Raw genomic sequence first — 14264 nt, 5'->3', positions numbered from 1 at the left:
TGAATTCAGAGATGAATGTAGTGAGAAGAGAGGTAAGGTCGTTAGAGATAGGAGAGGGAGGTACCAGTATAGGCTGAGCCGCTGACGGCCCCACGACCCTCGCGTATGATGGACTGTGACTATTAAATGGCCTGGAGGTTCCTTGGTGCCTTGGTTCTTCAGGTGCTAGCTGCGGAAATTCGTTGGCTGCGGGTGCTGGCATAGCTGAATGGGAGACTGCGCCAAGATGAGGCCGATTTCCACTTCTGTCAAGGCTGGTTCTTCTCCTGAGGCGTTGTAATTCTTTATGGGTTACACAACCTCTATAGTTTGCTGGGTGATTCCCTAAGCAAAGGGCACAAGTTGGAGGTTGCTCCCGAGGTTTTGTACAGTCTGATGATGGATGGGGGCCTGCACATTTTACGCACCTCGGATTATGGTTGCAATATGACCTTGTGTGACCATATTGTTGGCATCTTTTACATTGTAATATTTCTGTAGTTTTATGTGGCTCTTCTATTTTTACAATTGTATATACAAGGGTTCTCAAGTTAAATATTTCTTTGTTGTTTTCTTGTGGGTCCAGATCTACAAAGAATAATGGAAGTGGTGATTTTGTGGTGGGGTGTTTAACATTTGTGATGTTCCTAACTTTGAAATTGTGGCGTTCTAAATCTTCTTTTATTATTGTTGTTGGTGTGGAGTGGTGTAGGTGTCGTATTACTACTCGGAAGGCTTTTTCACTTTTAATTTGGTATGTGTGAAATTCAGCTTTTGTCCCTTGTAAGTAGTGTATGGCCGCTCTGTATCCATCAACTGTTTTTGTAGATAGCATAACACTATCTACACGAGACTTACAGTCAAAAGAATCTGGCCCTAATAGCTGGCTCAAAGTCTTGCAAAACTCTACGTAATTTGAAACATTATTTATGAAAATTGGTGGAGGTTTTGCATTTTTTACTGGCTGAATTTCTTCCTGTGGCTCCCTATCATCCACTCTGAGGGGTGCAAAGGGATTTGGAGTGCAAAATATGGAATCTGTTAGACTAACTTCTTTCAGAGTACGGTTTATTTGATTTTCTGTTTGCATGTTACTTTGTGAAATTGATTCCATAGAATTATTGATATTACACAGTTTTTGTTCATTATCATTGGTGTCTACGGTAGAAATAGGCTTGACTTTATTTTTTTTAATTTTTTGTGGAATATTTGAATTTAAAAATGATCTTTTTGAGCTTTTGTTTAGTCTGACACTTCTAGTGATCGTGCCATCTGGTTCACAGCTGACATTTTCATCATTAGTCTCCATGTGGGAGAATTAATAATTAAAATTGTCTAAAAAAAAAGAAAAGTACTAAAATGTCCATGTACTCACCTAACCTATAATTCACTGTTTACTTATAAGTTCAAAACAAAAAATAGCATCAGATTTAACAATGTAAATCAAAATGCTTTCAAGTAGAGAGCTTCAAATGTCTTAAGAATAGCTCCGCGCACTCATATACCCACTTTTACCTACTTAAATCACTTTGATTTTAAGAGCAATATCAAGCTGTACACTCAGTAGCACTAGCGCCCAGCTGACCCACGAATAGATGCATTTTTAAAAATTAAAATAGTGATATTAATGCAACATAATATCTTTATTTTCATTATTAACGTTCACATTGATTAAACTACTAATTTCTTAAACCATTTTTGATTATAATACTTTTTATTATTCTCTCTTTGAAGTAACATTCTAAAAGCTGATCCAAAAATAAGGATGCTGAAATTAGAATTAGACAAAAGGTAACAATAAACGATAATTAATTTTTTCTGCAACAAAAGTTATTATACTTTTCTAAATTAAAGGAATGTTTATACCGATTTTACGCCAGTTTTTTTAATGTTCTTGGAACGTGTTAGCATTTTCTTTTATACCAGCTCAGCAGTTAAGAATATTAAATTTGGCAAGTTGAAAAGATTTTTAACAGAGTGTAACATAAATGATAAAAACAATTGTATATTTTCTTTTAATGTCTAAATCGAAATAGAAAACCTAATTCGTAATTCTGTATAAGTCCATTCTTTTTAGTCAGTTTGGATTTAGAACGCCAGCAAGTCATAGGTACGCTATCTCCCGTAAACTTTCCGCTCATCTAATCCAGCCATGCCTGAAATATTACGTTTCTGTATTCTTAAGTTGCAAACTTTGTAGAGGGTAAATCATTTCATCATTTTCAGGCACTCTTATCAATCAAGTATCGATCAATTTCATGGGATGAATCCGATAGGTAACATAATGTATTGAACTACAAATTTTCTGATTACCTACTAAATGGAACCCTTCTCTGAGATCGTTAAACGAATACAGCTTTGTGGCAATCCCTCAGATTATGAAATCGTTGTCTTGAAACTAAGATAACGCCACGTACTTGATCACATTGTAAAGCTAAGTTGTATTTGTAGTACTGGGTTGGTTACCCTATCTAAGCCTTGGATTTATGTTTGCTATCTTCGTCTTTCTACAACACCTGGTAGTAGCTGGACATAAAGCTCGTTTGAAAAAAAAATAGAGATTGCTTTACTTATTTTGAAAGATGTTACAGTTGTAAAGTGGCTAACTTCATTAGTACTAATAGTTCAAGATCCTACGAAGGCTTCAGTTATCCAAACTGCACAGATTAGCGATCTTTCCAACTTTTTAATAATTCAATATTTAATATTTTATTGAGCTGCTGATATTTTATTGATTTCTAGGCGAATTTAAACGCACACATATTAAGAGATAATGCTAAAAGTTCAATCTAATCTGATTAATGCGTAAGCAGTAAATCCTTAAATTTTCTTTGAAGGATACTAAATTCTTTTCATACAGGATTTTCAACGTATTCATATTGATGGCAAAATATTTATTTTGCCTTACTTTATCCTAGCTTCTTATTTAGGCACCTTGCATTCCTAAAAGCAAAATTATGTCTTAAAATTTAATCAAAAAGAACATTTACCATCAATTTACGATAATCCAGAAGTTTAGATTAAATAATTTGAATAATTAAAGCATTAGAACATTAAAAGTTTTCATTCATGAACTAAAAACTTCATTGATATGGCTTAATTTAACTAATTTATTAAAGTTATTGGAATTTTTAACTAATAAAGTTGAAAATGTTTAACTTCTTGCATTTTAAACTTTGTTTTTTATCTAAACACATTTATGCACATATTTTTAAATGACTTGTTTGTTGCACTTCGTTTTTGGGGAAAAAATTAACTTCTAACTTTTTTATTATTCCTTTTTTTTTATTTAAAATTATTATAAATTCATTTTTAGGTCAGTATCCGTTCACTTATTCTGGTGGTTATGCTTCTGAACCTGAGAGATTAGGCTATGATTCTGATATATCTGTGTCAAAATATGCTACCTTGGATAGAAGAAAGATTAGAAACAAAGAAAATGATTTTACAACTAGTACAATGCCAAGGAACAAGTATGATATTATTGTTATTATTATTTAAATGTTTAACCTTTCATTAAACAAAGGCATAATACTTGTAAATTATTTGGGTCTTTAATTTCTACAGATATGCTCCTGCTGTGAAACATGCTTTAGATATATACAAAAATCAACCAGGTAAAATTGAAGATTACGAACCTGGACATTCATCAATTGCTGAGAAAGAAACTATACAAGTATTATTTTCTGATCTTTTTTTTTGTTAAATTATGTAAAACTTTCATTGCGTTTGGAATAGTACTAAGTGTGACTTCAAAGCTTCATGTGCGCGGCCGTACTAAGCTTCTCTTTAGGACTCACTGGTTGTATCCAATCTGAGATTTCTGTTCAGATTAATACTATTTTTCCAAATCTTCTTTGCAACTTCTTATATCAATGGAGGTTGATTTTTGATGAAGTTGCAGAAGCTTCTGGAAGAATTGTTTTTATTTCTCTAACGCTTCTATCTTTTTGATTGTGGAACTCATTCCTAAAAGTTTCCCTTACGTAGTGAAAGTTTGATTTATTTATTTTTAATTATAATAAACTCCTGAAATTTTATTTCTATATACTTTTCTTATCATTTTAGTGGTGGGACGAAGTATTGGATATTTTTGATGGGGTAAGTAACAAAACTATTGTGCCAAATTGCTACTTAGTTTTTATTTATGTATTATTTTATGACCCTTAAAGTTTAATTGTGTCTGTGTCTCATGTTCCTTGAAAAAGTAGTCAATATACTTTACTGAAAGGAGTCTGTAGTAAGCTCTATAAATAAAGTTTTTTGATAGTCGAAATTGTTTCAATTCCATTTATTTTATCAGCTTAGTTCAATTATATTTTGTATGCTGTATGAAATTGTAAATAAATTTGTAGAATATAAAGTAAACTTAGGATGCCATTTTTTCTGATTTGCAAAGTAATAACATACTTCAAATAGATTCATATAGCAATTTAAGCATTAGGGTGAAGGGACCAGTAATTGACTGCTTAAGAAAAAATTCGAGTTTAAGATAGAATAACTTCCGTTATTTTGGCTCCAGGTGTAGGTTGTAAAATTGTACCGCTCCAGTAGGATGTACTTTATTTTATTAATATTTTAAATGCAGTAAATTCGATCTTTATGTCAACCAAAAATGACTTTATTTGTAAGTATGTCAATGACCCAGTAATTGACATACCGAATTTTCGGTGGAACTAGTGTTTGACATGGAGTGGGACCAGTAATTGACATACAAATATATTCATGAAATGACATAAGGTATGCATTCAAAATCACTTTTAAATCTAAATAAATCACTTAAATCACTTTTTCAATTGGATTTATAACAAAAATCAGTCTTATTCATAATTAATTACAATCAGTTCTTAAATAGGCAAACCTAAATAATCTAATATTTTTTCATCGTTACTCTTTTTCATGCAGTTTTTGACGAATCCTACCGGACAGTTTTAATTAAATCTAAACCAAGACAGGTAATTTGAAGAACAGCCCTTTCTTTCAATAGTACCAAGGCGATATTAGCTAACATGCTTGTTAGATCGTACACAATGTCTGTCGGCTCGCTTTTATCTCTTTCTCTCAACCCTTCCGCTCTCTTATCCTTTCAAGTTTCCGCTAAATATTTTGTTACTTAAACCTTTTTTTTTTGGGAACTTTTTTGGTACTCACTTTACCAAACTCTACTTCCGATTAAACTATGTGGTCACATCCTTGTTTTATTCATTCCGCCTATAACGCTGCTACCGATCGCAACTACGCGACTTTGTGTTCGAGTTGTTGGTGCTTTCTAGTGAACCAAATTTCTCCTACGCTTCCCTTCTTTTGGAGCGCTTCGCTAATATTTTCCACAATCTGTGCTGCCAGTGTCATTTGCTTCGAAACCAAACTATCTGAATGTAATTCATTCTTACTTTCTGCATCTATTCAGTATTTTATTGTTTATTATTACTGAGTTACCTCTTGGGCACATGTATATTATACATTGTGTGCACGTTCCTCGCGTCCCGCCACAGGTTGTAAGCATTCGCACTTATAACAGTAATAAATAAATGAAACGTCAATGAAAAAAAAAACTAGATTAAAAAATATATATCTGTTATTGACTCTTTAACTTGGAAAGGATAGGTATTAAAATACACATACCTACAAATAAACCACTGATATTCACATAACTAGGTAACCAATTGACAAAAATATGTGTTATTAAAATAGGCACACCATAAAAGAAAAAATGAATGAAATAACAAAATATTCTTTCGGAATACATAGGAAATGAACATCATAATATATCTTATGTAATTGATAATTAGCCACTTGAAATCACAAGCCATTTGAAAACCTCACGAATTAACGGTTTTATTAAATTGGTAACGTTCTCCATAAAGTAGTACAGGGCGATCCAACCTTCACGACTTTGGGGATTAAAAATGGTTTTCATACCGATTTCATTTTTTTTTAATACAGTTTAGCCTATTTAGCCTATGGGATGCTATATATTCGTCTTCGGTCAACATGTCTGTCAATTAGTAAATACAATAGATCTTACAATCTTTTTTATGTTATTAAGGTGTAACATCACTAAGTCACCAACTCTCCACGTATGTTTGATTTCGCACCTGGTACTTCTCTTGAGGGAGCTTCATTTTTCCCCTGGCCGTTTCCTTTGATGGAATTCTATGGTTCAGCCATTTCCTCCCTTTGTTCTTTGTCATGTGGCTAGGACCCAAAACTGAGGGAGAATGAGAGATTTTCCAACTCCGATAAGTGGGCGTCGTTTTCATTAGTCACGTAGGCCTCGTGAAGCTGTTCGGCGATCACGATTATTCCAGTTTGTTGTTCATACATTGTTGTTCTCTACAGAATAATCATTCTGCATGCCCTCTTGAAATAAGGCGTACATTTGCTAATTCATTAATTTAAACATATTTTGTTGGAAGTTTTACTATTTATTTTGCCGATTTTTATCAATGATTTTATTTTACAATGATTGAATTTTTAATTATAATAAAATTTATCAACCTATCTTACCATTTTCCCAGGAAGTCAATCACTGGTCTCAAACAAAAAAGCTGTAGGACTAGTAATTGACATACATGTCAATTACTGGGCAGATTGCCGTTTCAAGGACCAGTGATTGACAGCCCCATTTTAATCCTCAATGCTTCTTATAACTAAAAAAAAACTACATAAATTAAAGCTACAAGCAATACTAATTATAACAGAACATTGATAACCACACGAATATATGAACAAATAAACGAAAAATAAGAAAAAAGAAAAATTATTTTCTTATCAATCCTCCTTAGCAACGGCTTGTTTTTTCCTTGATTTTGAACTTTTAACACAAATAACTTTCCACTGATACCAAGGAACCTTCCAATAATTAATATTTTTCTGGAACTGCTGCCCAAAGGCTTCTCAATAACGAAATTGAAAGAATCACCACTAAAAACGGCTCATGTCCCTTATAATACCAGTTTATTTCTGGTATGTCAATTACTGGTGCCCAGTCAATTACTGGTCCCTTCACCCTAGATACTTATTAATATTTGTGAATAATTATGTTGTAAATATTTAATTGTCAAAAAAAAAACAAAAATTGTAAAATGTCAATATGCTTTACAGGAATTAAATCAGCAATCAAAAAGCCAATATTCAACGCCAAGAAGCGGCAAATCTTTTACATAGTACGTATAAAACTATTATTTCTAAACGAATGGTCAGCGTCAATATTAACTTTCTACATATTTCACTTTAGCGCTCTAAAGGATACTGGTTATGAAAGTGATTCTACCCTTGTATTCAAAAGAAGGGAAAACATGAATCAGTTGTCACCGACCGAGCAAAAAATGGCTTACAAAGTAATACAAAGAGGTGGTGATGTACCCTTGCATGGACTTCGAAAACCTGCGCCCGAGCGGCCAAAAGGTTAGAATAAAGATATTATCACTATCAGCCTTTTATTGTAAGCTTAAAATGATTTTCCAAAATGAGTAGCTAAAATTTCCATACTTCACTATCAAAAATGCACCCAATGTTTATTCTTTAAATTCATTGGAAGGTTACAAAAATTTATCGTAAATTTTTCATTTGAAGAGGTCTGCATCAAGCAAAACCAGTCCAAAAAAGTTCAACTTCTTTGAATTAGGTTATTGCTAAGGTTTGTTAAATATATTTTTTAATTTGTGTTTTATCTGATAAATTATAAGGGCTAATTGTTAAAAGTGTCCAAAAGTTTCGCAGTAAGTATCAATTACTCTTTGAGATTCAGCCAATTCCTAATTTTAACAAAAAATCGATACTACAATGAATTAGCAAAGAATGGCGCACTATAGCTTAGCGCTTTCTAGTCGCTTAGAAAAAGTTTAGGAGTAACGAAAAAAGCAAAATATTACTCAGCAAATAGAATTTAACGTTAATTATACTGGACATGGGCCTTACTTCCTCGTTGAAGTAAAAGAATGTATTAAAATCGAAATGACTGCAGTAATCTTTGTTTGCATTCTAGAGTTCAATTATTGCAAGAAAGCTTACGTTATTTGTATGAAAAGTAATTTATTTCTTTTGTTCTTGGGATAATTGAAACTTCAGTTTATAAAGTTACTTTTGGCCTACTGTTTTTTGGATTTATCTTCCCTTTCTTTTCTGAAGTAATCATCATTTTTTTAGATATTAAATTTAAATTAAAAATATTTTACAAACTTTACATACATAACCAAATAGTCCTAATTAAATAAGAAATAAAAATAAATATCAGTCAAAATGAGTGTACATACGTATTCAATCGACCTAAAACAATAAGGAAACGTTCAGAAATATGTAGATGAAACCCAACTGTATCAATCTCTTAAGTTGGCAACTTAAAAGGTCGATTTTAATTCTAAAATGCCCAAGTTAAAATGGTCAGCTGTATTCGGATTAATAACCGAATCTTCCCTCCTGCCCGTTCTTTTACATGTCTTTAATCTCTTCATTAAAAAAAAAGAAGTGCTTTGCGCTTAAATTTCTGCATTTTCGTTAAATGTTATTTTAAATTATAAAGTAAAAAAAAGCAGACGATTTAAAGAGGTAAGTGAAAAAGAGAACTATTGCTATAGTAATAGTTCGTGCAGCATGGCATTATGTTAATAGTGAAATTTTATTAAAAGTGTGAGCACAGCATGTATTTTATTTTATATTGTTTAATTTTTTTTTTTTCCAATTTTTAATGAGCACTTCAAATAAAAGCATTTTGATGATTTTTAATAAAAGCACAATAAAATAATGCTGCTGCCTTAAATAATATTAAATTAATATTATTTCATTAATCTAAAACTTAGGACATTTATATTCCTTAATTAAATTTAACTTAGGCATTTCAGAAATTCATGCTTTTGAAAAAGTAGTGTATGATTTTTATTTTATAGAATGTTGATTTCTATTTTTTGCTTATAGCAATTTTTGTTTGTTTTATAAATTTTTTTATTTATTGTAAGTTGTTACGCACCTTTACTCTAGATCCTTGTTGGCATGTACCCCATTTGAAAAAAAGGAAGTGTTTTGAGCACATTAGAGCCACCGACAAATGCCAGTTTGTAAAAATGTTTAAAAGTTTTATATATTAGGTGTTAAGAATGTTTACATATTTTCTTTTTAAAATAAAAGTTATGCATATATTCTTAACATCTTATACAAGGCATGTTTGAAGGTGACGGTATTTTTTTTAAGGGATCTACCACCAAGCACCCATCACTGCTTAAGAAGATTATCTCCACATTCTAATCTCAGAACTAATAACTAACAAATCAATGATGTTTAAATTTAAATAATTTTATTTTTTGCCAATATGTTACCAGAAGATTCTGAAATTGAATACTTCCCAATTTCACCCACATTGACTAGAATCAGAGTGCATAAGAAATCTACTCCAGTAAGACTAAAAGAGAAAGTCTTTTATCCAGTTACACCAGCTACTGTTGAAGGGACAAGACATGCATATGGTGCTTATAAAAAATCTACTAGTAGAAGCTCATCTATACCATCACCACCACGTAGACAGTCTTCACGAAATAGTTCTACGCTGAAAATGTATACGAGAATGAGTTCGCCTGAAGTACGATCGGATTGTATGATATCTAGAGAAGCATCGGTTGAAACATCTAGACCAAAGCTCCAGCCGTCAAAGATTAGGACTGTGGCTAAGAAAGTAGAAGCTAGTAAGACACAGTACGGTTTGGTTAAGACTAAGAAAGAATTACTGAGAAAGTCACCGGAACTGAAAGCTCCAGCGGAAGTAAAAAAAGCTCTTAAAGATGGTAAAACTGTTGTTAAAAGTTCTACTACTCTGTACTCAACGTCTCGTAATAAAAAACCAACAGAAGATAAGTCTGTTAAAGTAACTGTTGCTATTTCTTCCAAAAGTTGTTCTGATCCTAAAGGCAAAGAATTGTTATCCTCTTCATCAGCCAGTTCGAAAACTGACTTGCGCAAAGCGTCACCATTGCTTACAAAAAATAGCAATTCAAGTAAGACTAAACCTATGAATGATAATAAAAAATTGAATGAATCTACTCAATCGTTAATTAAATCAAGTAGACCTTCAAGTAGGGCTAGCACTATTTCTAGTGCCACTATTGATCCTATTTCAAAAAAACAGAAGAAAGAAGTTAAAGAAGAACCAAAAAAGAAAAAGGAGAAAAAGCCTGAAGTTATTGTCAGAAATTTGGACAAAGCTAAAGACGAAGAAAAAAAGAAAATCAAAAAGAAAAATGAAAATGGTAAAAAGAAGAATGGTTTAAAGAAGAAAGAAGAAAAGGACAAAGAGAATGTACCTGATGAAGCTGTTGAAATTATAGAGAACGAAGTCGAAAAACCTAAGTCCCTAAATGAACAACTCGGTAAGAGTGATAATTTTTTCCAACATTTACTACTTCGTGAAATGAATTCTCCGACTCCGTCAGTTGTCAGTACAGTACAACGTACACCTTCTGTAACAGAACGTGCCAAAAAGTTCATCGAACAATCTCATAGCTGTTACAAATCAGAACCATCATTAAGAAATCTGCATGTATATCTATCGCAGAGAAAACCAGTATCTGAGTCTAGATTTCGAAGCCTTGATAGAGGATGTAGTCGTGCACTAAGCCCTTTTTATGGTACGTACGATTTTTATGATAAATTGGACAAATTTGATCGGCAGAACAATGTTTGGGATTATTCTTTAGCTACTCCTACGTATGAAACAGTGAAAGGAGGACGTAGTTCAAGTGAACCACCTTGTACATCTCCATCGCCGACACAGAATGAACAGGTTGACGATTCTACCTCACCAGCCGTATCTCGTTCACCTTCTTGTAGAAGAATTAGAAGATCAACTTCTAAAACTGTGGAAAGTGTTGCTGGTGTGAAAAGAAAGTCCAGGTCGAAGAGTCTAAATGAAGCCGATAGGCATTCTCAAATGGGAAGTACAAGTTCGCTTAGTCTCTCACATGTTCCTGATCAAGCGGATTATCAGTCATACGTTTTTGAACTTTTGCATTCAACCAGAAAATCAGAAAGATTTAAAGAATTACATAAATTTTACTCTAGTTTGGAGAGAATGGCTGAATTAGAAAAAACAACTTCTAACACAGATTTAAGACCAAGACTTAAAGGTGAAGAAATTATAGATTTTGATCGTTGGAAACAATTAAGAAATAAAGAAAGAGCTGAAGCTGAACTGAACACGTTATACCAGAAGTTAATGGGCGATCAAAAAGAAAAAGATCTTTTATTTCAGCCGAAAGAAACTATAAGATGGACTGGTGACAGAGGTCTTAGAAATAAAGAAAAATCAGTTGAAGATTTAAGACAGAAATTTCAAAAAATTGTGGAAAGTGCTGCAGAATTAAAGAAAAAAACTGATTTAATGAAGGATGTTTATAAACCTTTATGGAGAGGTAGTTCAGTTATGAATTTGGCTAATTCTTTAACAGCAGTTACGGCGTCAAAAAGAGGAAGGCCAGTCTGTGAAGGTGATCAACACTCGTTGGTAAAACCATCTGTTAAGATTAGTAGAGATATCGGAAGCCGCCTTTGGAGCAGTCTTTCCATGGAACAAGTAAATGCTTTAAAATGTCAGCTTTCTGAAATCTATAGTACCGTCTCAAATTTAAAACGTGATCGTATTCTAAAAATGAAACAAAATATTGAAGATTATGAGATGAATGTGTCTGATTTAAGTCAAGTAGATCCAGCTCTTCATGTGAGATGTAATTCTTTATTAAGCACTGATCAATTATACTCACCAAGTGTGAAGAGAAAAGATTTTAGAAGACAAGATTGTATGAAAGCAGATTCTATTAGCACGCTTCCCCATTGGAAATCTCCCAATAAATCATTATCTGAAAATGAAAAAAAGAAATTATCGATGACATTGAGTGCAGAAATCAAAGAAAGAATCAGTAAAAGAAAAAAACATGGTTCGCTTGTAATCCCTAGAGAAACTCTAGGTGCGGTGGCTGCCATTAAGGGGAAGAAGTTTAAAAGTTCTGGAACTTCTGAAACATCACCAAGAACTTGTTACTCATTATTGTCGGATGAATCTGTGGACAAACAGTTAGAAAAGAATAAGGACTTCTTATTGGTTTTAACACCTAAAGAGCAACAAAATGAGGTAAAGAAAATGGTAGATGATTGGAGTGGAAAAGAATTTTCAAAAGCAGCACCTACTTCAAGTAGTAGTTCTAGTGCATCGACCGTCATTCATTTAGGTTCTAAAGATGAATTTAAAATTGTAGAACCGAAATATAGTGAGATCATTCAAAGTACTAGTGAATGTTCTAAAGATCGCAAACGTTCTTCACCGACCAACAAAACGCTTTACCAATCTCAGTCTTTTACAGATTTGAAAGATCTTTTTGGTGAAAAGTATAACAGTACTTACGCTACGCTTCCATTAAGAAATATTCACAAACCATACTTTCATGCAAGCTCTGACAGTTTATGCAAGTCAATTTCTCCAGATCCCATGAAATATTATAGAGCTTATTTAAGCGTTGTCAAAGCTGGAGACGTAAGAAAATTAAAAGAGAAATTTGAAAGTTACGATGATTTGTACAATTTAAGAAAGGAAAGTCCATTGCCAAAGATGTTTCAAAGTGACCCAGATTTGACAAGGGATTTTTTATCAAGAAAAGGTGGTGAACTAAGTAAAGTGGTTATAAAAGGACAGGAATTAGGTGATGTACAATGGTTAAGAAAGAAATACGAACCTCGTAAAGTTTCTCCAGTGCCATTTAGATTAGAAGATCGTCACATGCCACATATAAATGTAATTAGTAAGACAGCAAGTTTACAGCAAAGAGCGCTGACTCCTCCACCACCGCCGCCAATCAATCGATGTATAGAAAAGACTGGCAACGTAGAACGCCTCAGACAACAATTTGAAATTCGTCACGGTATGTCTTTACTTGGGCAAATGTATACATCCACTCCGGAAATCACTGAACTAAGAGATATAGCTCCGTATTTAGAATGTGAATGGGCTGCTCATAGAAATCCTCGTTCATTGCATCCTAGGCGACGACCTCCTTTAAAAAGACGACCAGCATCTGCTTCACCAGTTCGTCCATCAATATTAAAAAATACACCAGATATTTTTGCGAATCAACATTTTGATCCGGAAGTGCATCGCCCTAGTTATAGATATCAACCAGACAGAGAATGTGATAGATTTTGGCACAGGCAATGGAATATGAAACCAACTGTCACTTTCAAAGGTGCCTTGTTTTATTATTGCTTGTTTAGTTAAATGAATTTAGTTTGTCCACAGCCTTATTTCATTTACAAAATTTTGTATTTGTCATAATTTGTCCAGACATCAACCCTCGGATACCCTCTTTAAGAATTAGTTCTCCAAATATGACTTGAATAGAATAAAATTTGAAAATTAAAACTAAGAAATATTCATTTGATTTTGCATATAAGTTACAACTCTTATTAGCAAGTTGTTCTAAAGATTGGAATTTTTACTAGATTCTTTACCCAACTTAATTTATGTATTAATATGTTATGATAAGAAATGGACTATATGCTTGTTGGATTTTAGTGTCAAGGACTACCTGAATGTAATCGAGTCCTTCATCCCTCAAAATTTCTAATAAAAGCATTACTCACAGATTCTTCAGATTCCTACCAACTCAATATTTTTAGCTGTTATTTAAGTGAAAACTAATAGGTCTTTTATATCTTAAAGTTAAAAATTAAAAAAATAATAATAAGTAATTTCTTGGCGCATATTTCAGAACTCCAAAATTTTTCTGTAATCACATGTAAATTTAACAGAATTTGTGTATTTAATGAACGTAACTTTGCAACACTTTATCACTCTCTTTCTCTTTCAATGGCACTACAACCCAGTTAGTTGGGTCCTTGCCTCCTCGATTTTACTCCGCCAGTCGTCCCTCTCAACTTTGCAACCTATCAGATATCAATTTTCCCAAATAAATGTTTCCATTTAAAGAGAAGTGTATTTTTTATTTTTTTTTTAGTTAGCAAAATTAAAAAGTAATAATAATACAATAAATTTCGGTGTAATTTGATGAATCTTTATTCTATTTAAAAATTAAATATGTTTAGCCATTCAGAATTGATTAAAATATTTACCTTAAAACCTTGAAAACTTTTGTAAAAGAGAATAATGTGTGTTTAAGTCCGATTCGAGTAATTTAGCTAGTGTTCCTTGTAAAACTAAAATTCTGATATGGGTATTTTACTATAAAGAAAATGAGAGAGATAATAGAAATACAACCTTTTTTAATCAAACGAAGTGAAATTTAATCAAC

The 14264-nt window shown here is 32.5% G+C and overlaps 1 protein-coding gene across 7 annotated transcripts in view; it reads left to right on the top strand.

Moving 5' to 3' along the window:
* Window positions 1–14264, top strand: part of LOC141456878 (uncharacterized) — an 85962-nt gene that overhangs the window by 61118 nt on the left and 10580 nt on the right. For all 7 annotated transcript variants that reach the window (XM_074133223.1, XM_074133225.1, XM_074133227.1 and 4 more), the window contains 6 exons: window positions 3296–3452; window positions 3547–3655; window positions 4048–4080; window positions 7087–7148; window positions 7220–7389; window positions 9297–13199. In XM_074133223.1, coding sequence (XP_073989324.1) covers window positions 3296–3452; window positions 3547–3655; window positions 4048–4080; window positions 7087–7148; window positions 7220–7389; window positions 9297–13199 — 4434 coding nt within the window. The remainder of the gene's footprint in view (window positions 1–3295; window positions 3453–3546; window positions 3656–4047; window positions 4081–7086; window positions 7149–7219; window positions 7390–9296; window positions 13200–14264) is intronic.

Source organism: Rhodnius prolixus, unplaced genomic scaffold, assembly GCF_049639745.1.
Source record: "Rhodnius prolixus isolate KJV_2025 unplaced genomic scaffold, Rpr scaffold_10, whole genome shotgun sequence".
NCBI lineage: Eukaryota > Metazoa > Arthropoda > Insecta > Hemiptera > Reduviidae > Rhodnius > Rhodnius prolixus.
This window is presented reverse-complemented; position numbering and strand designations above follow the sequence as displayed.